The 24,267-nt window shown below is 43.4% G+C and overlaps 5 protein-coding genes across 19 annotated transcripts; all 5 read right to left on the reverse strand.

Annotated features, from left to right (window-relative positions):
* Positions 1–923: 923 nt before the first annotated feature.
* LOC146219689 (protein NLRC3-like) lies at positions 924–7,766 on the reverse strand. 11 transcript variants are annotated; one of them, XM_084694560.1, is made up of 9 exons: positions 5,945–7,766; positions 4,936–5,169; positions 4,391–4,411; positions 4,196–4,225; positions 3,479–3,685; positions 3,127–3,303; positions 2,827–2,976; positions 2,289–2,338; positions 924–1,907 (listed from the first exon to the last, which is right to left on the reverse strand). In XM_084694560.1, the coding sequence occupies exons 1-9, from the start codon at positions 7,744–7,746 to the stop codon at positions 1,390–1,392; spliced, it is 3,189 nt and encodes a 1,062-aa protein (XP_084550686.1). In that variant the 5' UTR covers positions 7,747–7,766; the 3' UTR covers positions 924–1,389. The 11 variants fall into 11 exon arrangements, 10 of the variants coding, with proteins under 10 accessions (XP_084550686.1, XP_084550684.1, XP_084550691.1 ...); XM_084694558.1 differs by adding an exon at positions 4,022–4,042 and having other exon boundaries at positions 4,196–4,411; XM_084694565.1 differs by lacking the exons at positions 4,936–5,169; positions 5,945–7,766 and adding exons at positions 4,022–4,042; positions 4,521–4,788.
* A 47-nt stretch (positions 7,767–7,813) lies between these two features.
* Positions 7,814–10,094, reverse strand: LOC146219690 (apoptosis-associated speck-like protein containing a CARD). The gene is made up of 5 exons (XM_084694575.1): positions 9,957–10,094; positions 9,090–9,151; positions 8,565–8,807; positions 8,268–8,310; positions 7,814–7,914 (listed from the first exon to the last, which is right to left on the reverse strand). The coding sequence occupies exons 2-5, from the start codon at positions 9,112–9,114 to the stop codon at positions 7,908–7,910; spliced, it is 318 nt and encodes a 105-aa protein (XP_084550701.1). The 5' UTR covers positions 9,115–9,151; positions 9,957–10,094; the 3' UTR covers positions 7,814–7,907.
* Positions 10,095–10,413: 319 nt separating this feature from the next.
* On the reverse strand, positions 10,414–12,609 carry LOC146219691 (alpha-1-antitrypsin homolog). Its single transcript, XM_084695320.1, has 6 exons — positions 12,538–12,609; positions 12,173–12,322; positions 11,608–12,016; positions 11,203–11,470; positions 10,853–11,000; positions 10,414–10,692 (listed from the first exon to the last, which is right to left on the reverse strand). Exons 1-6 carry the CDS (start codon positions 12,607–12,609, stop codon positions 10,498–10,500), a joined length of 1,242 nt encoding a protein of 413 aa, XP_084551446.1. The 3' UTR covers positions 10,414–10,497.
* An 873-nt stretch (positions 12,610–13,482) lies between these two features.
* Positions 13,483–21,840, reverse strand: LOC146219692 (NACHT, LRR and PYD domains-containing protein 12-like). 4 transcript variants are annotated; one of them, XR_014751015.1, is made up of 10 exons: positions 20,006–21,840; positions 19,082–19,252; positions 18,380–18,547; positions 17,706–17,876; positions 17,009–17,173; positions 16,604–16,774; positions 16,303–16,452; positions 15,949–15,998; positions 14,215–14,891; positions 13,483–14,120 (listed from the first exon to the last, which is right to left on the reverse strand). XR_014751015.1 is itself a non-coding variant. In XM_084694556.1 (9 exons), exons 1-9 carry the CDS (start codon positions 21,838–21,840, stop codon positions 14,335–14,337), a joined length of 3,438 nt encoding a protein of 1,145 aa, XP_084550682.1. In that variant the 3' UTR covers positions 13,483–14,334. The 4 variants fall into 4 exon arrangements, 2 of the variants coding, with proteins under 2 accessions (XP_084550682.1, XP_084550683.1); XR_014751014.1 differs by having other exon boundaries at positions 14,211–14,891; XM_084694556.1 differs by having other exon boundaries at positions 13,483–14,891.
* Positions 21,841–21,885: 45 nt separating this feature from the next.
* On the reverse strand, positions 21,886–24,218 carry LOC146219693 (apoptosis-associated speck-like protein containing a CARD). Of its 2 annotated transcripts, none has more exons than XM_084694574.1 (5): positions 24,077–24,218; positions 23,196–23,253; positions 22,636–22,875; positions 22,339–22,381; positions 21,886–21,974 (listed from the first exon to the last, which is right to left on the reverse strand). In XM_084694574.1, exons 2-5 carry the CDS (start codon positions 23,218–23,220, stop codon positions 21,968–21,970), a joined length of 315 nt encoding a protein of 104 aa, XP_084550700.1. In that variant the 5' UTR covers positions 23,221–23,253; positions 24,077–24,218; the 3' UTR covers positions 21,886–21,967. The 2 variants fall into 2 exon arrangements, with proteins under 2 accessions (XP_084550700.1, XP_084550699.1); XM_084694573.1 differs by having other exon boundaries at positions 22,636–22,878.
* Between the last annotated feature and the right edge of the window lie 49 nt (positions 24,219–24,267).

Genomic DNA, 24,267 nt, shown 5'->3' on the forward strand with positions numbered 1-24,267 from the left:
CTGACTGTGTGACGTCATCAAAGCGTGTCTTGTTGCATAGCGATTATAGCGAGCGAGGGGAGAGGAGAGAGGGAGCAAGAGGAGAAGCATTTGAACGTTTCCCCCTCTCTCTCCAATCTCCAGACCCCTCCCTCTCCCCTTTTGTAACAGTCCTCCCCCTCCCTCTTCCCCCTCTCCAGGACTCAGTTCATCCCTGCTGCCCTGGACTGAGTGGCAGGTCTGGTTCTAGAATATAACAATCCTCCCCCCTCCTCCCTTTCTCTGCCTCCCTCCTCCGGTCTCTCCCTCCCTCCTTCGGTCTGGATCGGTTTTCATGGATGCAGAAACGCCCACGGGTCCAAACGAGGGGGGTGTTGTGAGTGAATTAGCGACTGTTTTTTAGGATGCTGAGATGGCATTACAAAGGTTTGTGTCCTCCTCCCTTTAGAGTCAGAGATGTTCTACTCCTCCTCTCTCATTGGCTGGACAGCCTGAGGGCGTGTCTACATAAAGACATTTTAAAAATGAAAAAGGTGTAATCATCTGTGTGGTTCTGTCAAGTTAGGTTTCATATAGATGACTTGTGCTTGGTAACTAAAACTTAGCTGTTGTTGTTGGGGGGGTTCTATGCCCTTTGTCATATACAGGTATGTTTACATTTATATATTTTTGCTTGTGTTTAAAAAGAACGTTTCCCAGCCTGCCGCAGGGTTGGTTTGCACGCTTCTGTCGCTATTGGAACAGATGCGGTGACAACGTACCAAGCTGAGTTAACAGTGCATGAAGTTATCTGTCATTCTGTGTAAAGTAATTTGCTGAAGCAACGTGACCATGAGGCCAGAGCTCTTGTTGTTTTCCAAGACACAAGTCTCAAGTAACAAAACTGAAAGGTTAGAAACAAAAAAAACACCCCTTTGAGAGGAACAAAGTAGTCCAGGCCACATTTTTCAGTTTATGTAGAAGTAACCATAAATACCAACACATTTACATTGGGTGTTCACTTTCATTCACTTTATTAATCCCCAAGAAAGTGCCCAGGTAACTCACAATGTACAGTTACAGAATAAGTCATAAGTATAATGAAAACCCAGGTAACACAATAGAAGGTACATTGATGTATCAAAATAGGTGAAGTCACTGACCCTGCTTGGAATAGAACCCAGAATAATGTCTGAATGAATATATTACTATCGAAATGCTGATAGCATGCACCACAGTGTATATAGTTAATGAATACCTATATAAACTGTCATAGTGTAATTAGGCAATATGCTCTGGTATGTGTGTGTGATGTTTGTGAGAGTGTGTGAATGAGTGTGTGATGTTCTGATGTGGGTGTGTGTGTGTGTGCACTGGGAGCTGGGATGTTTCCATGGAGACCCATGGTGTGTCCCTCCAGGAGGAACTACTCTACCACAGGGTCATTGAGGAGGGTGAGAGTGAGTACATAGGAAACCCAAACCCTGGGTAGAGGGGCTCAGAGAAGGTGGTGATGAACGTATACAGGTGGGTCATTGTGTCAGAGGAGATGCTGTAGAAGGACAGAACGCCAGCTGGCCAGTCCAGGTAAACTCCTACTCTGCTGGGTTTAAAGAACCTGACCGGTATTAAAGTCTGTTCCTCATTGTGATGAACAGAGAGTCTATAACCACACCAGCGCAGACACCAGGATCTGTCGTTGTGTCCAAGTCTACAGGCATAGGCCCCTTTCCTAATGATGCTTCTATAAGTCACTCCTACCAGAAAACCCCCCTTCACCTCCACCTCCCAGTAATGGCGTTCAGTCAGACCCTCTCTACACAGCGCCTGCTGCTCTTCATCAAACCTCTCTGGGTGATCAGGATACGGCTGGTCCACCCTCTTGTTGTCCTCAAACAGAGAGATGTCTCTGTGAACTGTGTTTAGGTCCACTGTGAGATCACAGGCATCTACAGAACAGAGGAGAGAGGCTGGATCAGAACTGTGTGTGTCTGCATGTAACCAAGTAGAATCGGTTCAACTCACTCTTCAATGAATGAACAGATACACATGTCCACATTTCAATCTGGTCAGTGAGTGAGAGGTTGTTTCTTTCAAATGGTCAAATGGGATTTTTATGTCAGAGGATTCTGGGATTGAACCCAGTAAGAGTGGAAGCATTACTGACGAGCAACACAGTGATACTGGTTTAACTGCCTCTGTGTGTGTGCGTGTCAGTGGGTAAATGTGTCAGTATGTACCGTGTGTGTGCGTGTATCTCTAACCCCACCACAGATACAAACACTATATCAACATCAAGTCTCAATGTTGAATGTACAAAACACACTTACACTTCTTAAGCAGCTGTGGTTTCACCCAGATCTCTTCATTGTGGTCCACACTGTGAGAGACAGAGAGACACAGACACACACAGTGTATGAAGAGTGGTCAGGAACAGAGATGATTGGGAGTCAGGTGGCTGAGCAGTGAGGGAATTGGGCTAGTATTCAGAAGGTTGCCAGTTCGATTCCCGGCTGTGCCAAATGGTGTGTCCTTGGGCAAGGCGCTTCACCCTACTTGCCTCGGGGGAATGTCCCTGTACTTACTGTAAGTCGCTCTGGGTAAGAGCGTCTGCTAAATGACTAAATGTAAATGTAATGATTAGCAAAGTAAAGGGACCTGGCTGTGTGTGAAGAGTGACAGTAAATAACTCTTTTTCAGGACCTGACTGTTCTCAGACCAACATGAGAAACACGGAGAATGTCAAAACACAAACAGCATTTGTAACCAGGCACCCAGAACCTCACCAAAACATCATTCTATAATAGAGATCAACTACTCAGCATTAATCATGGCATGAAGATGAATATATCAGTGACCAACACTAACTTGAGTTTCTCCAGTCTACAGAGTGGACCAGAGAGAACCGTGTCTCCTGGGTGATTGAAGCTCAGATCCAACTCTCTCAGGGAGCAGTTTGAGCTAAGAGCTGAAGCCAGAGAAGCACAGCCTTCCTCTGTGACTCTACAGAACGACAGCCTGCAGAGACAAGTGAACAGGACGTTACAACACTGCTGCCATCTGCTGGTGGGTGTTGTTGACATCTCTGGGTACAGTGTTGACAAACATTGACTTCTTCAACATGTTCTATGTGTCCCTGTCTGGTTCCATGTGTGTCTGATCACTGACCTCAGGATCTCCAGTCTACAGTGTGGACTCTTCAGTACATAAGAGAGCAGCTTCACTCCTGAATCCTGCAGGTCATTGTGACTCAGGTCCAACTCTCTCAGGTGACAGTTTGAGCTGAGAGCTGAAGATAACTTTCTACAACTGTCCTCCGTTAGGTAACACCTGTTTGACCTGAATCTACGGTGGCCCGAGGGTGCACAACGCAACAACATTAGCAAAGCAAACAAAAGTTGAAAAAACAACAACATTAACACACAACTAACCCAACTAATTCTACTTTGCACTGCCCCTAGTGGTCTGGAGCACTTCCGTTATGAGCAACTTGAAATGCAGCGTTTCTACAGGTACTGACCTCAGTGTCTCCAGTTTACACTGCGGATCTCTCAGGGCAGCAAAGACAACACTCAGGTAACCATCATCATCATCATCATAATCATAATCATAATTCGATGACCCATGAATATCCTCTAAGTGCAGCTCTCTCAGAGGACAGTCTGGTGACTGGAGGGAGGAGGCCAGTGATGCACAGTCCTCATAGCTGAGCTTCATGTCAGTCAGTCTGTAAAAACAGAACATTCATGAGCTGCAGTGTGGTGAAGTGGTTAAGACTGTTGACTGGAGGTCTCTTAGCAGCCAGGATTCACATCACATCTACACCTCTGTCATACCTGTGTTTCTCCTGATAAATTAAGATAATACTTCCTGTTGTTGCAGATCATTTTGTAGTGTTTACACTACTTTGATAAAGTGTGTGTTATCCATTCAGCCAGAAATACCCGAATTAACTCTGCTGAGTTGAATATTCCCTTTTGAATGATTACTATGGTAACCCAGCTATGAGTAACTATGAGTGATAGACTTATATAAATTCAAACAGCCTCCCCATCTCTCCTACCTTCTGTGTCCTGTACTGAATCTGAAGGACGGTGAGTGGTCTGTAAAACAACTGAACTCAAATATACTGCTTCATAACTGGCTCTCAGGATGACCGTGTCAAACTAACCAACTGTCCAACAATGTGTTCATGTTTGTGTTGTCATCATGTGAAAACTCCTCGACAGGTACTGACCTCAGTGTCTTCAGTTTACAGTGTGGACCTCTCAAGGCGGCATGGAAAATATTCAAGTGATCATCATCATAATCATCATCATAACCATTATCATAATAAACATAACAAAACATTATCATCCTTTCCAGGTGCAGCTCTCTCAGAGGACAGTCTGGTGACTGGAGGGAGGAGGCCAGTGATTCACAGTGCTCATACCTGAGCTTCATGTCAGTCAGTCTGTAGAAACAGAACATTCATGAGTTGCAGTGTGATGAAGTGGTTAAGACTGTTGACTGGAGGTCTCTTGGCAGCCAGGATTCACATCACATCTACACCTCTGTCATACCTGTGTTTCTCCTGATAAATTAAGATAATACTTCCTGTTGTTACAGATCATTTTGTTGTGTTTACACTACTATTATAAAGCGTGTGTAATCCATACAGCCAGTGACTACATGGGAGGTGTGTTTAGAGAAACACTGCCATGGTAATCTGTGTCTTTTGAATGGTTACTATAGTAACCCAGCTAATAGTAACTATGAGTGATAGACTTATATAAATTCAAACAGCCTCCCCATCTCTCCTACCTTCTGTGTCCTGTACTGAATCTGAAGGACGGTGAGTGGTCTGTAAAACAACTGAACTCAAATATACTGCTTCATAACTGGCTTTCAGGATGACCGTGTCAAACTAACCAACTGTCCAACAATGTGTTCATGTTTGTGTTGTCATCATGTGAAAACTCCTCGACAGGTACTGACCTCAGTGTCTCCAGTTTACAGTGTGGACCTCTCAGGACAGGAAAGAAATTATTCAGGTCACCATCATCTTCATCATCATTATAATGACAACGATCATCATCGTCATCGGTTTCATCATCATAACGATAAATTATCACCCTTTCCAGGTGCAGCTCTCTCAGAAGACAGTCTGGTGACTGGAAGGAGGAGGCCAGTGATTCAAAGTACTCATCTCTGCGACTCACGAAAGTCAGTCTGTAGAAACAGAACATTCATGAGTTGCAGTGTGATGAAGTGGTTAAGACTGCTGACTGGAGGTCTCTTGGCAGCCAGGATTCACATCACATCCAGGGTTCCTACAACTCTACAAACATCAAATTAAAGTCCATCTTATTGTAATATTGTTATATGTGATTTGGTCCTTTGACTAAACTTACTAGATAAACAGACCCCATACTTGACCCTTAACCACGTGTCTTGATCTACAACCAGGACTATAAACACATTGAATGGAAAACGGAGCCACTTTGTCCATCATGGTCAGAGGTGTCCGTTAGCAGCTGTAGCGGTTGCTAAGCAAGAGCACGAAAAGCTCTGTTCCCGCTGCCCACAAAACGAAACTGCTGCTCAGAAGACTGTCGTCCCGTAGCTAGCCTGACGACCGATCTGAACAAAACGGTAGCCATCACGACACCGTCCTCTTTGAGTAGTTCAGTGTTGATGAAACGTTGTGCAGATGCAGACAATCCCAAAAGGAAATGATAGATAATATAATCCAGAGATAATTGCAAACGGAGCAACTGAAGTCCTCGGCTCGTTCTCAATAGCTCTATAATATTCACCACCAGATGTACTTCAATAGTTTTAACATTAATAGGATTTGTTGCCTGTCTCCTCTAGTATTTTGACAATGTTTAAAGTGATTAGGCCACGTTGGATTTAATTACCAGTGTAAAACTCCAAACAAAAATAAAAAGAGTCAGATCAACATACGTGATACATTGCATGAAAGTTTAAGATGAATACCTACACAGCTTTTCTGCATTTCCTCACTGCTGGAACCAGTCTGATCCGTCCCCCCTCATTTATTATGTATTTCCTCTGGTCCATCTCATCCAGCACGCCTTGTGACATCAGAAGTGCACTAGCCAGTACTGAGCAGTGATCATCTGAGAGAGCATGGTTATATTGATGTGATGACATAAGGAACTGGTGAATGTCTTCATGTACTGAACTGTCTTTCATCTCAGTCAAGCAGAGGAAGAGGTTGACGTGCCTCTCTGGTGAGATATTTTCTACGTCTGGCTTCCTGAGGTATTTCCTCATCTCCTCATCAGTTTCTGAGCTGCTCTCTTTTTGGGGCAAAAGGCCTTGTAAGAGAGTCTGGTTGGACTCCAGTGAGATGCCAAGAAAGAAGCGGAGGAACAGGTCCAGGTGTCCATTCTTACTCTGTAGAGCTTTATCCACGACTCTCTTCAGCAACTCATGCAGGGTCTGCTCTGCAGACATGTTCTCCAGGAAGAATTCCAGAGCATTGATGTTCTTGGTGACACAGCAGTAGAACACATAGAGAGCAGCGAGGAACTCCTGAAAGCTCAGGTGCACAAAGCAGTACACCTTCTTCCTATACAGCCCACGTTCTACCTTAAGGATTTCTGTGCACAGTCCACATTTCACTGTAGCTTCATCAACATCAATCCCACATTTTCTCAGGTCTTCCTCTGGGAATGCGAGATTTCCCTTTTCAAGCTCTTGAAACGCCAGCTTGGACAGTTTCAAAATGAAATCTTCACTTGATGCTAGAATTCTCTTCTTATTTTTCTCTTTCTTCTCATGGTATTTTGCATTTGCCGTTCCTGTTTGAATAATCAGGAAGTGGATGTACATCTCAGTCAGAGTTGTAGGGATCTCATCTGTCTCATTTTTCATCATGTCCTCTAGGACCTTAGAGGTGATCCTACACATGATAGGAATGTAACACATGGTGTAAAGGCTCCTGTTTGTCTTGATGTGTGATAGTATTTTGTTGGCCAGTTCCTCATTATTTTTTATACTCTTCCTGAAGTATTCATCCTTCTGTTCGTCTGTGAAGCCACGAATTTCTGTTATCTTGTCAAAATAACTGCGATCAATCTGGCTGGCTGCTGCAGGTCGGGAGGTTATCCAGAGGAGAGCAGAGGGAAGCATATTCTTCTTCATGATGTTGGTCAGCAGAACATCAACTGGACACTCCTTCGTGACATCAGACAGTCTCTCATTGTTTTGGAAATCCAGAGGACATCTGCTTTCAGATTTTTCATCCAACCCATCGAAGATGACCAGCACTTTGTGGTTCTTAAACATCTGCACGTCTTCTATCTCTTCAAGCTCTGGATGAAATTCCTTCAGAAGACCATGAAGACTGAAGTCACGCTTGATCAAATTGAGCTCTCGGAATGGAAGTACGAAGATGAAATCTATATCCTGATTGGCCACCCCCTCTGCCCAGTCTTTGATGAACTTCTGAACAGAGACGGTTTTTCCGATGCCAGCGATGCCCTTCGTCATCACAACTTTTATCTCCTCTTGATTTTGATTGAAGATGTCATTACAGCGGATCGCCCTTCCAGACGGTGGTTTGCCCATGGATTGTTGTTGGATGTGCATGAACTCATGTTGTTTATCAACCTCTTCATTTCCCTCCTCAGTGATGTAGAGCTCTGTGTAGATGCTGTCGAGGAGAGTTTTCTCATCTTCTGTGGTTCCTTCTAAGATGTGTCTGAACCGCTTTTCCAACCTCTTTTGAAGTTTCTTTTGAACTCTGAGCATGACTGCTAGGAAACGTAAAAGCATACATTAACATAGACTCCATTTATTACCCAAAAAATACGTTATATACAGTGTATTTAACAATGAATTTGTTTATGTAAAAATATTGTTGGCTGAGGATACATTCATTTGCTTCCTGTAATATGTGCAGGATGTGGTCTGGTTTTCTACACACTGGAGACAGTCTACTCACTGTAGAATGAGACAGAGGGAGAGAGATACAGAAAAAGTAAGGAGAGGTGGAGGAGAGAGGGAGAAGGGGAGAGATGGAAGAGGGGGAAGGAGAGAGATGGAGGAGGGGGAAGGAGAGAGATGGGGAGAAGTAAAAGAGTGAAAAATGGAAGACAGTAAACAAGGACAAGATGAGCGAAGGATGTATCAAGATGAAGAGAATGAGAAACAGTGACTGTCAGCACTTCTACTGCACTTTATTAGTAACATATATCAATAAATATCCAAATCATATATAGAATAGAGTTATTATGTTATTATAATGTTATCCCAGAGTCTCAGCTGTTTCCAAAATAAAAGGCTAGTCATCTTACCCTGGTGGGTTTGCATTGCCTTGTGGGTCCTGGGATGTGCCCTCTATATTATGAAAGACAAGAAGATTTAAACACAGAAGTGAGTGTGACTTGGTAGCAGCCTGGAATCTTCCAGACTCTAAACAGACATGGCACCAATGAGGTGTGGTGATCAGGTGGATTCAATGAAGATCTGCCTAGGTTGAGTGAGTAGTGAGTAGTGATACATAGAGAGAAGAGTTTTCTGTACATTTCACATTGTTTAACATTTTTCATTGTTAGAAGATTAGATAAACAGCAGATGTTAGCAGAGCTTACCCAGGTCCTGGACCAAATAAGGTTCTGTTTCCTGGAGGATCCTGTAGAAGGCTGATTTGACCGTCCCTGAGGTAAAGGCCTCGTACAGCTTCCTCATCTGGTCCTGGCTGGTCAGGGCTGCTTGGATGTTGGAGTAGAGCTCAGCATGGATCATACCCTCCTGGAGCAGGGCATCTGCTATGGGCATCACCATGGTTACCCTCTGTATGAGAGAAGACCTGTGTACGTCCACAAACTCTGCTTCTGGAGACAATATACATCAGAGAGATTGAGTGAGAGAGAAAGAGAGAGAGAGAGAGACAGAGAGGGGGGGGGGAGATGGCAAGAGAGGGAGAGTGGATGGAAAGAGAGGGAAAGAGAATAGAAAATAAGCATCTGGAACAAATACTACATACTAGATTTCTGTCAGGTCCAAAACAGAAAATATTATTAACATATCTCCTGTCAGAGATAGAAAGCAGAAGTAGTTAATATTCTGGTAAATGTACGTGTGTCCGGAGTTACATCTTAGTATAAATACCTCACCTCTGTCTTCACCCCTCCTCTCCATCTTAGAGTCTCTCTGTCTATCATGAGAGTGGGACAATCTGAGAAGAGGAAACACAATTAGAAAGTATTGTGTATCTTGAGCATTTTGCTCTCTCTTTCTCTCTCTTTCTCTAGTGGGTCACTCCGAGCCGCCCCTAAACAGCTTTGATTCTTGGTGTACTTAATAAATGGTCTATGGTTTTACATGATCCTGCTCCAAGACATCCATTGTATATTTGCGTATCTGAGAAATGTAATTTGTCCAGTAGATGGCGTCTAATCACCATAACTAGACTATCCTGACCATAGAAATGATCCTGACCCCTGGTAGGACCCCTTATGGTGGCTAGTTGGTAACATATATCCATGTTGTACTCTGTAGCCTACACATCTACTGGAAATATACATCTCCAGATATACAGAATCAGAGCCAAAGATAAAGCGAATGGAAGTCGATGGCAGTGTCGCAACTCTCTTTTACTATGGCTCTGTACAGAATACGTTGTAGAACGTATTCACAAATATTGAATATTGAAGTATTCTTCTTCCTAAAATAAGAACCAATTTTCACATCCTATATGTAAAATTAAATTATGTTGTATTACACTGTAGCATCCATGGATAATAGTAAGTAAATAAAATACCACTTTAAATATTCCCTATTTCCAGTCTGCTCAGTCTTTTTTAATCGTAAATCATCGAGTCTGTAAACCTTCGTCTCCTGTGAAACATGGATTGGTTTAGCCTACTGACTAACTTGCAATGTTTATGAAATAAATGATATTGTTTTTAACAAGAAAATTATGAAGACAGGACTAATACTGAATTTAACCAGAAAGAAGTAAATCGGTTACCAAATCTGACCTGAAATAGTTGACCGATTTCACTACAACGTTCAAACCACGAAGGCGTTTTGATCATCGACCTACTTATTTTAGAGAGGAGACTGAGACAGGTGGACTACTTTTAAATCTCGAATGAACTAATGATCGATTGTGTGGGCAATGCAGTCAAGGAGCGAGTTAAAAACTTTCATGCACTTTCCGAAGTCTTTCGCCTTACTTCCGCCTTGTAGACAAGGAAATACAGAAATGAAGGAAAAAATAAATAAATACAGAAATAAATGGTAATGTAAATAAAAAATACGTAATTAATGTTTTCATACATTTATTTATTGTCATTTGTATTTTGTTACGTATAAATAGTCTACATTTATTGATACATAATTTTTTTTATTTTGTCAGGTTTGGTCCATACCGCCTAAACTATTCTATGAATCGATCTTTCATAAAAGCTGGCACACACATAAAAACAGTCAACATTTTATTGTGAAGCAATATTTTATTTGTATGAATTTTTACATGTTCATACAAAGTACAAATTCCATGCCAAATAACTCGTGTATTTATTTAGTAGGGTCCACGATCTTGCCCATGAAGAGAATGCTGTGAGTCACTGAGTCAACGACAAGCACCATGAAAGGACGGTCAAACTTCAGGAGAGGGGCGCGATTTAAGGACAACGGGACGATGCTAACTCCTGTAGCGGCTGCAGCGGTCGCCCCCAACTCGTCCACGTCTAAGGTGGCTTGGTGCACCACCTGGAGGCAAGAAAGTAGCACAGTCTACACCTTACACGGCACCTCAACCGTACCTCTACTGCCTCAAACAAGTCCGTCTAAGCAAACTTTTACAATACAATTATTTTTCGAACTGTCATTTAATTGGTGAGGACATTTTTACAACCTTTTCTGAACTCACCTCAGATACTTTCATCTTCTGACTCTCTGAAATGCCACTGAAGTCAGCCTCATCTGTGAACAGATCTTCCATTCCCATACCACTCAGGACATCCTTGAGGGAGTAGGATGTTTTGATGGAGAACTTGGGAATAGCTACTTTGTACCTCCTTCCAAAAAAAAATGGAGTAAAAAAAAAAAGGTGCAATAGAAATTGGGTTCTAATATTTAGTTTCTCTTCCCACATTGCATTACAGCTGACACATTTGCACATGCATACACAAACTCGTTGATTCCTACTTAAAGAAACCCCTAGCTGTATCTCCATAAACACACATCCATCCATACGTATACACAAAAGCCAGTTCATACTTAGCCTGCATCCACTTGCGCCACTTGCTGACATGGTCCTTGCATATGACCTCCTCCAGAGTGTCCAGGCCTTTCTCTGGCAGTGCCAGGATCATGGTGTGGGTGTTGTTGAACCTAAGGTGGAGGACAGTGGTGGAGATCTCCCTGTCATAATAGGAGCTAAAATGACTCTCCACGAACATCATCTGGACCTTAACTGTTGATTCGTCATTGATGCGGAAATCCTCCTCTGTGGTATCCTTAGGGTCAAAAGGAACCTCCCATTTTCCTAAATTGGATGGAAGACAACCAACACTGAGTTCAAGGTGGGGGGAAATAAAAGGATAGAAAACGTGCTCAACGCTAGCTCCCTCTATCCAGTCAGTGGGGGATTTGTTAAACATTTATAAAATAGTGTTGTCTCACCCTTGAGGTAGATGTAGCTGAGAAGGTACATGACAGTGCTTGGGTCCAGGTCCGTGACCAACTTGTCTATCTTTCCGTATGTTTTCTTCCCCACAAATGTGTTAATCGTGTCTGTGGCTTCTGCGGTCTTGGTGAAGTCTATGTTGAAACTGTCGGAGAGGTAGAACTCTTCCAAGTCCCCCAGGAACTCGGGGTTCACAACAACGCCGTCCTTGATGAACAGGGCTCCTCCGATACCCATGTCCTCGGACGAGCCATTGCGGGCGACGGTGATGATGGTCTTGAAGGCCTCGTCGACCGCCTGCTGGGTCAGAAGGGTGTTGTTGAAGCCCAGGCCGCTGAACAGCTGCTGGTGGGTCTGGCCCCTTGCACCCATGGACAGAGAGGCCAGGTTGGAACAGGAGGGGGACTGTTTCCATGGAGAAACAAAAAAAACAACATAAATCCCCTATACTGAGAAACTTTTTGGTTTCTGTGTGGTATTGCCGAATAATTTCATAATATTTGAACCTAACACTCATTCAGGTACTTGTGGGACTGTTGGACCCGTTGAAACAAAGCAAACCACTGAGTCTTTTGACAAGTTCTCTCTCCTCCAGTGGCTCCGTTGCTGCTCCGCTCTGGTGAACTGTCTCACCCACCGACCGGACGCCCAGTAACCCACTCTGTGACACACCGAGGTGGTATAGGAGCAGCGGGAGGCATGGTACCTCTTCTAAAGGTAAACTGGTAGAATGTTTAGTCAACACTTGTGAAGGCTCCAAGTAACGGTTTTGGTAGGATACTAACCGTTATTTAACGGGATAAACTGTTAATCAGTGTCTCTTGACATCTAATTGTTGCCGGGATGCCATATATTTCAGACGAGTTGAGATGTACACCTGCCCCTCTTCTCTAACCATGACCCTTCACCTGACCCCTGACCCTCACCTGACTTCTCTCTCCAGGAGTGGACACGGACCAGCTGGATAGCAACATGGACGACTGGGAGGAGGAGACCATCACATTTTTTATCAACGAAGAAATCCTCCCCCTCGGACATCTGTAGTCCCCTACGCAGGTTAGACACACACACACAAACACACACACAAACACACACTCATACACACACACACTGTCATACACACACACTCATACACACAATCACATACATACGCACACACACTTTAATTTCATCATCTACCTAAACTCACAAACATTCATAGGTAGAAGCCTAATATAACAGTCCTCCACCCTCCTCCCTCCTCTCCCTCCCTCCTCCGGTCTGGCCACCGTCGTCATGGGTGCGGAAACACCCGCGGCTCCAAACGAGGGGGGCGTTGTGAGCGAATTAGAGACTGTGTTTTTTTAGGATGCTGAGATGGCATTACAGCAGTTTGTATCCTCCTCCCTTTAGAGTTAGAGATGTTCTACTCCTCCTCTCTCATTGACTGGACACCTGGGGGCATGTCTCCATACAGACATTTTTTAAATGAAAAAGGTGTAATCATCTGTGTGGTTCTGTCAAGTTAGGTTTCATGTAGATGACTTGTGCTCGGTAGCTACAACCTAGCTGTTGTTTTGGGGGGGGTTCTATGCCCTTTGTTATATACAGGTTGTAGCAAACCAGGGGAAACAGACCAGCCAATCCGGTGTAAGAAGAGCGTTTCCCAGCCTGCCGCAGGGTCGGTTAGCACGCTTCTATCGCTATTGGAACAGGTGCAGTGACAACATACCAAGCTCCAAGTGACCACGAGGCAAAAGTCTCGTGGAACAAAACTGAAAGGTTGGCAACAAAAAAACACCCCTTTGAGAGAAATAAAATAGTCCAGGCCACATTTTTCAGTTTATGTATAAGTAGGCCTAACCATAAATACCAACACATTTAGATGGGTGTTCACTTTCGTTCACTTTATTAATCCCCAAGAAAAATGTAAGTGCCCAGGTAACTCACAATGTACAGTTACAGAATAAGTCATAAGTATAATGAAAACCCAGGTAACACAACAGAATGTATATTGATGTATCAAAATAGGTGAAGTCACTGACCCTGCTTGGAATAGAACCCAGAAAAATGTCTGAATGAATATATTACTATCGAAATGCTGACAGCATGCACCACTGTGTATATAGTTAATGAATACCTATATAAAACTGTCATAGTGTAATTAGCTATGTTCTGGTATGTGTGTGTGATGTTTGTTAGTGTATGTGAATGAGTGTGTGATGTTCTGGTGTGGGTGTACACTAGGAGCTGGGATGTTTCCATGGAGACTCATGTTGTGTCCCTGAGAAGGATGAGAAGGACTTGACCGGTGGGGATCTCATTCTATTACGACTGTAACTGTTAGCTGCTCCTGGCATTCTCTAATCCCTGTTCTCCTCTCTGTCCCCCCCACACATCCCCTGTGGTGTGGGGGGTCTGAGCTGTCAGGACCTGCCTGGTCGTCGGTCTACCAACGCTGGACCAGGTCGTCAACCGGATACCAGTCTCCATGACGGCCAACAGCGAGTTTCCAGGTCCCATCCAACGTCTATAAAGCCGAACAATGGATTTTTGGTGTTTCAAAACCCATTGACATTGTATGACTATGTTTAGCTTGTGTTCTGCTCCTCTCTCTTACCAACCGTCTCTGGAGGAGGGGATCCCTCTCTGAATTGCTCTTCCCAAGGTTTCTTCAATTTTTTGAGGGGCAGTTCTATGGGCGTATGTGAAGCCCTCTGTGACATGCTTGCGTGTAAAAAGGGCTATACAAACACATTTGATTTGATTTGAATTGAGATTTGATTTGATGAGGATGAGATCGTTTGAAACATAAACCCTGGGTAGAGGGGCTCAGAGAAGGTGGTGATTAACGTGTACAGGTGGGTCATTGTGTCAGAGGAGATAATGTAGAAGGACAGAACGCCAGCTGGCCAGTCCAGGTAAACTCCTACTCTGCTGGGTTTAGAGAACATGACAGGTATTAAAGTAGTTTCATGATTGTGATGAACAGAGAGTCTAAAACCAGACCAGCGCAGACACCAGGATCTGTCGTTGTCTCCAAGTGAACAGGAAGCACTCCTCCCTCTCCTAATGATGCTTCTATACATCACTCCTACCGTAAACCACTCCTCCACATCCACCTCCCAGTAATGGCGTTCAGTCAGACCCTCTCTACACAGCACCCGCTTCTCTTCATCAAACCTCTCTGGGTGATCAGGATATGGCAGGTCCTCCTTCGCCCTCTTCACCCTCCTATTGTCCTCAGACAGAGAGGGTACGCTGTGAGCTATGGTTGGGTTCATTGTTGGATCACAGGCATCTACAGAACAGAGGAGAGAGTCTGGATCAGAACTGTGTGTGTCTGGATGTAACTGTAATCAGAATAGACTTGGATCCAAGTGCAGAGGTTTTTTATTTAACGGGGTATTCCAGGAACAGGCGAAAGTCGGTACACAGGCAAACCGGGCAATATAGGTCATTGTAATTTGTGGTCAAAGGCAAATGGTCGATCAGAGAAACGGACTAAACAGAATGTAACAAGGCTCAGACTGACTATTAAGAAATGAGTAAGACTTTGCAAAGAAGCAACGAAACTCTGGGGTTTAAATAACAAGTAAAATTGGTCAAACAAGCAACAGGTGAAATCAATAATCTCAAAACTCAAGGGAAGTAGAGCGCCCCTTGCAGGTTGCGCATCATTTCTTAAGCAGCTTCTTAAACAGCCTCCTTGCAGGCTGCGCAGAGTACGGAGGCGTGACAGTAACCAAGTCGAATCGGTTCAACTCACTCTTCAATGAATGAACGCATGTCAAATGGTCAAGTGTGATTTTTAGTCAGAGGATTCTGGGATAGAACCCAGTAAGAGTGGAGGCATTACTGACGAGCAACACAGTGACGCCAGGCAGTGGCGGTTCTAGACCCATTTTACTGGGGGGGCCGAGGGGGGCCCAGTGTTTAATCAGAGGGGCACATTAAATGGAAACAAATGATATTTAAACATTAATTAATTTTGCTTTACATTAAAATCAGACAAACGGCTCTGGCTCTCCCTCTTCCAGCTCCTCAACTCTGTCAATAACTTGATATGTTTCTCTAACTTTTTAATTTACTGGGGCAAAAAAGGCTGCAATGTCCCTTCCTCATTTCATGATGACTACTAGAAAAACATTTTATTCGTTTTATTCAGTCAGCTCAGGGGGGCCACAGGGGGGGCCAGGGACATTTTTACAGGGGCACTGGCCCCTGTAGGCCCCCGTGTAGAACCGCCCCTGACGCCAGGTATAGTCCACTATAACACTAACACTATAACTCCACCACAGACACAAACACTATATCAACATCAAGTGTCAATGTTGGATTTACAAAACAACACTTACACTTCTTAAGCAGCTGTGGGTTCACCCAGATCTCTTCATTGTGGTCCACACTGTGAGAGACAGAGAGACACAGACACACACACGGTGTATGAAGAGTGGTCAGGAACAGAGATGATTAGCAAAGTAAAGGGACCTGGCTGTGTGTGAAGAGTGACAGTAAATAACTTAATTTCAGGACCTGACTGTTCTCAGACCAACATGAGAAACACGGAGAACGTCAAAACACAAACAGCTTTTGTGTTTTGCCCAGAACCTCAACCAGAACCTCACCAAAACATCATTCTATAATAATTATCAACTACTCAGCATTAAACATGGCAAATGAAGAGAAATATATCAGTGACCAACACTAACTTGAGTTTCTCCAGTCTACAGAGTGGACCAGAGAGAACCTTGTCTCCTGGGTGATTGAAGCTCAGATCCAACTCTCTCAGACGGCAGCTTGAGCTGAGAGCTGAAGCCAGAGAAGCACAGCCTTCCTCTGTGACTCTACAGAACGACAGCCTGCAGAGAGAAGTGAACAGGACGTTACAACACTGCTGCCCTCTGCTGGTGGGTGTTGTTAACATCACTGGGTACATTGACAGACAAACATTGACTTCTTCAACATGTTCTATGTGTCCCTGTCTGGTTCCATGTGTGTCTGATCACTGACCTCAGGATCTCCAGTCTACAGTGTGGACTGTTAAGTCCATCAGAGAGCAGCTTCACTCCTGAATCCTGCAGGTCATTGTGACTCAGGTCCAACTCTCTCAGGTGACAGTTTGAGCTGAGAGCTGAAGATAACTTTCTACAACTGTCCTCCGTTAGGTAACACCTGTTTGACCTGAATCAGACATGAGGAAACACATGACAACATGAAGATTTACTAGTAGACAGGAGTGACAATTCAATTATATATTGCACAAGAGTTCAAATGCATCTCTAGTCAAAAGTATTTTCAATGACAGTGTTACCATAACGTGATCTATTAATTATAACATCCTCTGCCTGTGACAGTCTATGTCCATCAATGTGTACTGGGTTATGTTAATATGAAGACTTTTCTACAGGTACTGACCTCAGTGTCTCCAGTTTACAGTTTGGACCTCTCAGGGCAGCAAAGACACTACTCAGGTCATCATCCATGCCCTCCAGGTGCAGCTCTCTCAGAGGACAGTCTGGTGACTGGAGGGAGGAGACCAGTGATGCACGGCACTCATGTCTGAGCTTCATGTCAGTCAGTCTGTAGAAACAGAACATTCATGAGCTGCAGTGTGGTGAAGTGGTTAAGACTGTTGACTGGAGGTCTCTTGGCAGCCAGGATTCACATCACATCTACACCTCTGTCATACCTCTGTGTTTCTCCTGATACATAAAGATAATATTTCCTGTTGTTACAGATAATGTTGTACTGTTTACACTACTATTATAAAGCGTTTGTAATCCATACAGCCAGTGATGTACTACATGGGAGGTGTGTTTAGAGAAACACTGATTCACACTGCCATTGTCAACTGTGTCTATTGAATGGTTAACACAGCAAATAGTAACTATGAGTGGTAGACTTATATAAAGTCAAGCAGCCTCTCCATCTCTCCTACCTTCTGTGTCCTGTACTGAATCTGAAGGATGGTGAGTGGTCTGTAAAACAACTGAACTCAAATATACTGCTTCATAACTGGCTCTCAGGGTGACCGTGTCAAACTAACCAACTGTCCAACAATGTGTTCATGTTTGTGTTGTCATCATGTGAAAACTCCTCGACAGGTACTGACCCCAGTGTCTTCAGTTTACAGTGTGGACCTCTCAAGGCGGCATCATAGACAACCACCAGGTCATAATCCACAATCCCCTCCAGGTGCAGCTCTCTCAGAGGACAGTCTGGTGACGGGAGGGAGTAGGCCAGTGATTCATGGTCCTCATAGCTGAGATACATCTTAGTCAGTCTGTAGAAACAGAACATTCATGAGTTGCAGTGTGATGAAGTGGTTAAGACTGTTGACTGGAGGTCTCTTGGCAGCCAGGATTCACATCACATCTACACCTCTGTCATACCTGTGTTTCTCCTGATACATAAAGATAATACCTCCTGTTGTTGCAGATCATTTTGTAGTGTTTACACTACTTTGATAAAGCGTGTGTAATCCAGACAGCAAGTGATGTACTAAATATAAGGTGTGTTTAGAAATACTCTTAATTCACTTTGCAGAGCTGAATATTCCTGTTTGAATGGTTACTATGGTAACCCAGCTAATAGTAAGTATGAGTGATAGACTTATATCAATTCAAACAGCCTCCCCATCTCTCTTACCTTCTGTGTCCTATACTGAATCTGAAGGACTGCTTTTATAACTGGCTCTCAGGATGACCATGTCAAACTAACCAACTCTCCAACAATGTGTTCATGTTTGTGTTGTCATCATGTAAAAACTCCTCTACAGGTACTGACCTCAGTGTCTCCAGTTTACAGTGAGGACCTGTCAGGGCAGCATAGACAACACTCAGGTCACCCTCATCTATCCTTTCCAGGTGCAGCTCTCTCAGAGGACAGTCTGGTGACTGGAGGGAGGAGGCCAGTGATGCACAGTCCTCATAGCTGAGCTTCATGTCAGTCAGTCTGTAAAAACAGAACATTCATGAGCTGCAGTGTGATGAAGTGGTTAAGACTGTTGACTGGAGGTCTCTTGGCAGCCAGGATTCACATCACATCTACACCTCTGTCATACCTGTGTTTCTCCTGATACATTAAGATAATACTTCCTGTTGTTGCAGATCATTTTGTAGTGTTTACACTACTTTGATAAAGCATGTGTAATCCATACAGCCAGTGACTACATGGGAGGTGTGTTTAGAAATACTCTAATTCACTTTGCTGAGCTGAATATTCCCTTTTGAATGGTTACTATGGTAACCCAGCTAATAGTAACTATGAATGGTAGACTTATATAAAGTCAAACAGCCTTCCCATCTCTCCTACCTTCTGTGTCCTATACTGAATCTGAAGGACGATGAGTGGTCTGTAAAACAACTGAACTCAAATATACTGCTTCATAACTGGCTCTCAGGATGACCGTGTCAAACTAACCAACTGTCCAACAATGTGTTCATGTTTGTGTTGTCATCATGTAAAAACTCCTCGACAGGTACTGACCTCAGTGTCTCCAGTTTACAGTGTGGACCTCTCAGGGCATCGAAGACACTACTCAGGTCAACAGACCCGCTAAACTCCTGAAGGTGCAGCTCTCTCAGAAGACAGTCTGGTGACTGGAGGGAGGAGGCCAGTGATTCACAGTCCTCATGGCTGAGTATCATGTCAGTCAGTCTGTAGAAACAGAACATTCATGAGTTGCAGTGTGATGAAGTGGTTAAGACTGTTGACTGGAGGTCTCTTGGCAGCCAGGATTTACATCCTATCCATGGTTCCTACAACTCTACAAACATCAAATTAAAGATGGTGTAAAGTTGTTAGCAAGAGAGCACGAGAAGCTCCGTTCCCGCTGCCCACAAAACTAAACTGCTGCTCAGAAGACTGTCGTCCCGTAGCTAGCCTGACGACCGATCTAAACAAAACGGTAGCCATCACGACACCGTCCTCTTTGAGTAGTTCAGTGTTGATGAAACGTTGTGCAGATGCAGACAATCCCAAAAGGAAATGATAAATAATATAATCCAGAGATAATTGCAAACGGAGCAACTGAAGTCCTCGGCTCGTTCTAAATATCTCTCTAATATTCACCACGATGATTGGGGATGTACTCAGGTGTGTTTCTACACAGGGGCCTACAGGGGCCAGTGCCCCTGTGAAAAATGTCCTTGCCCCCCCCCCCTGTGGCCCCTCTGAGCTGACAAAGTTAAAGTTAAGAGAAACATATCAAGGTATTGAGAACTGAGGAGCTGGAAGAGGGAGAGCCAGAGCCGTTTGTAAGATTTTAATGTGAAGCAAAATTAATGAATGTCATGTTTAAATATCATTTGTGTCCGTTTTTAATTACCAGTGTAAAACTTCAAACACAAATAAAAAGAGTCAGATCAACATACGTGATACATTGCATGCAAGTTTAAGATGAATACCTACACAGCTTTTCTGCATTTCCTCACTGCTGGAACCAGTCTGATCCGTCCCCCAAAATCTATGTTGTATTTCCTCTGGTCCATCTCATCCAGCACGCCTTGTGACATCAGAAGTGCACTAGCCAGTACTGAGCAGTGATCATCTGAGAGAGCATGGTTATATTGATGTGATGACATAAGGAACTGGTAAATGTCCTCATGTACTGAACTGTCTTTCATCTCAGTCAAGCAGAGGAAAAGGTTGACGTGCCTCTCTGGTGAGATATTCTTTATGTCTGGCTTCCTGAGGTATTTCCTCATCTCCTCATCAGTTTCTGAGCTGCTCTCTGTTGGGGGCAAAAGGCCTTGTAAGAGAGTCTGGTTGGACTCCAGTGAGATGCCAAGAAGGAAGCGGAGGAACAGGTCCAGGTGTCCATTCTTACTCTGTAGAGCTTTATCCACGACTCTCTTCAGCAACTCATGCAGGGTCTGCTCTGCAGACATGTTCTCCAGGAAGGATTCCAGAGCATTGATGTTCTTGGTGACACAGCAGTAGAACACATAGAGAGCAGCAAGGAACTCCTGAAAGCTCAGGTGCACAAAGCAGTACACCTTCTTCCTATACAGCCCACGTTCTACCTTAAGGATTTCTGTGCACAGTCCACATTTCACTGTAGCTTCATCAACATCAATCCCACATTTTCTCAGGTCTTCCTCATAGAATATTACACTCCCCTTCACCAGCTGTTTGAATGCTACCTGTCCTAATTTCAGCATCAAGTCTTTTCCTAATTCTAAGATCTTCTCTTCATCCATTTCTGTTCCCCCTTGATACTTTTCTATTGCAAGCTTTGTTTGAGTGATCAGGAAGTGAATGTACATTTCAGTCAGACTTTGGGGGATATTTCCACTGTTGTTTTCTCTCAACATGTGTTCTAGGACCTTGGCGATAATCCAACACATGATAGGAATGTGACACATGATGTAAAGGCTCCTTGTTGTCCTGATGTGTTCGATGATTCTGTTGGCCAGGTCCTCATCATCAGAAAATCTCTTCCTGAAATATTCAAGCCTCTGTTCTGCTTGGAACCCTCGAACTTCTGTCACCAGGTCGATATTGACAGTTCTGCGGGGAATCTGACTGGCTGCTGCAGGTCGGGAGGTTATCCATAGGAGAGCAGAGGGAAGCAGATTCTTTTTTATGATGTTGGTCAGCAGAACATCAACCGGACACTCCTTTGTGACATCAGACACTCTGTCATTGCTTTGGAAATCCAGAGGACATCTACATTCATCCATCCCATCCAAGATGAACAGCACTTTGTGGTTGTTGAATTTCTCCACGTCTTCTATCTCCTTAATTTCTGGATGAAATTCCTTCAAAAGACCATGTAGACTGAAGCCATCCTTGATAAAATTCAGCTCTCGGAATGGAAGCACAAAGATTAAATCTATATCCTGATTGGATTTCCCTTCTGCCCAGTCTAGGATGAACATGTGCACTGAGATGGTTTTTCCAATGCCAGCAATGCCCTTCGTCAGCACAGTCAAGATCTTTGTCTCTTGTTCATCTCGGGGATTGAAGATCTCACTATAGTGGACTGGCATTTCTGATGATGGTTTGCCTGTGGATGGATATACAATCTGCATGATCTCATGTTCTTTATTGACCCCTTCACTCTCCCCTGTTGTCATGTAGAGTGGAATGAAGATGCTGTTGAGGAGAGTTGTCTCATCTTCTGTGGTTCCTTCTAAGATGTGTCTGAACTTTATCTTCAAACTGTCTTGAAGTTTATTTTTGACTCTGAGTATTACTGCTGGGAGAAATACCATAGAAGCACATATAAACATAGACTCCATTTATAACCAAAAAATACGTTATATACATTACATACAACCATGTATTAGTTTGTATTAAAATGTTGGCAAAGGATACATGTGTTTGCTTCCTGTAATACGTGCTGGATGTTGTCTGGGTTTCTGCACACTACTCACTGTAGAATGAGACAGAGGGAGAGAGATGGAGAAAAAGGAAGGAGAGGTGGAGGAGAGAGGGAGAAGGGGAGAGATGGAAGAGGGGGAAGGAGAGAAATGGAGGAAGGGGAAGGAGAGAGATGGGGAGAAGTAGAAGAGTGAAAAATGGAAGACAGGAAACAAGGCGAGATGAGGGAAGGATGTATTAAGATGAAAAGAATGAGAAACAATGACTGTCAGCACTTCTACTGCACTTGATTAGTAACATATATCAATAAACATAAAAATATATAATACATATATAATTACATCAGAGTTATTATGTTATTATAATGTTATCCCAGAGTCTCAGCTGTTTCCAAAATAAAAGGCTAGTCATCTTACCCTGGTGGGTTTGCATTGCCTTGTGGGTCCTGGGATGTGCCCTCTATATTATGAAAGACAAGAAGATTTAAACACAGAAGTGAGTGTGACTTGGTAGCAGCCTGGAATCTTCCAGACTCTAAACAGACATGGCACCAATGAGGTGTGGTGATCAGGTGGATTCAATGAAGATCTGCCTAGGTTGAGTGAGTAGTGAGTAGTGATACATAGAGAGAAGAGTTTTCTGTACATTTCACATTGTTTAACATTTTTCATTGTTAGAAGATTAGATAAACAGCAGATGTTAGCAGAGCTTACCCAGGTCCTGGACCAAATAAGGTTCTGTTTCCTGGAGGATCCTGTAGAAGGCTGATTTGACCGTCCCTGAGGTAAAGGCCTCGTACAGCTTCCTCATCTGGTCCTGGCTGGTCAGGGCTGCTTGGATGTTGGAGTAAAGCTCAGCATGGATCATACCCTCCTGGAGCAGGGCATCTGCTATGGGCATCACCATGGTTACCCTCTGTATGAGAGAAGACCTGTGTCTGTCCACAAACTCTGCTTCTGGAGACAATATACATCAGAGAGAGGGAGGGAAAGGGAGGGAGAGACAGATGGCAAGAGAGGGAGAGAGGGGGTTGGATGGATCGAGAAGGAAAAAATTAGAGGAGAGGGAAAGACAATAGAAAATGAACATCTGGAACAACGACAAACGACAAACAACGACTACATTCTAGATTTCTGTCAGGTCCAAAACTCTTTTAACGTTTAACAAAATATTAATAACATTATATCTCCTGTCAGAGATAGAAAGCAGAAGTAGTTAATATTCTGGTAAATGTATGTGTGTCCGGAGTTACATCTTCGTATAAATACCTCACCTCTGTCTTCACCCCTCCTCTCCATCTTAGAGTCACTCTATCATGAAAGTGGAACAGTCTGAGAAGAGGAAACACAATTAGAAAGTATTGTGCATCTAGAGCATTGTGGTCGCTTTCTCTAGTGGGTCACTCTGAGCCGCCCCTAAACAGCTTTGATTCTTGGTGTACTTAATAAAAGGTCTATGGTTTTACATTATCCTGCTCCAAGACATCCATTGTATCCTCACGTATCTGAGAAATGTTATTTGTCCAGTAGATGGCGTCTTATCACCATAACTAGACTATCCTGACCCCTGGTAGGACCCCTTATGGTGGCTAGTTGGTAGCCTATACATCCATGGTCTACTCTGTACACATCTGTTATAAATCTACATTTACAGATGTACAGAATCAGATCCAAAGATAAAGCAAATGGAAGTCTATGGCGGTGTCGCAACTCTCTTTTCCTATGGACAGAAAAAGTTGTAGAACGTATTCCCAAATATTGAATATTGAAGTATTCTTCTTCCTAAAATAATAACCAATTTTCACATCCTATATGTAAAATGTAATTATGTTTGCTTACACTGTAGCAGTCATGGATAATAGTAAGTAAATAAAATACCACTTTAAATATTCCCAATTTCAAGTCTGCTAAGTATTTTTTAATTGTAAATCATCGAGTCCGTAAACCTTCGTCTTCTGTGAAACATGGATTGTTTTAGCCTACTGAATGACTTGCAATGTTTATGAATGATATCGTTTTTAACAAAAAAATTATGAAGACAGGACTATTACTGAATTTAACCAGAAAGAAGTAAGACGGTTTCCAAACCTGACCTGAAATAGTTGACCGATTTCACTACAACGTTCAAACCAAGGCGTTTTGATCATCGACCTACCTATTTTAGAGGGAGACGGAGACAGGTGGACTTCTTTAAAATCTCGAATAAACTAACAATCGATTGTGTGGGCAATACAGTCTAGGAGCGAGTTAAAACCATAGAGTTAGGTTAAAACCTGTCATCCACATTCCGAAGTCTTTCGCCTTACTTCCGCCTTGTAGACAAGGAAATACAGAAATGAAGGAGGA

Source organism: Hypomesus nipponensis, chromosome 28 (genome assembly GCF_054491055.1).
Source record: "Hypomesus nipponensis isolate SF chromosome 28, ASM5449105v1, whole genome shotgun sequence".
Lineage (NCBI taxonomy): Eukaryota > Metazoa > Chordata > Actinopteri > Osmeriformes > Osmeridae > Hypomesus > Hypomesus nipponensis.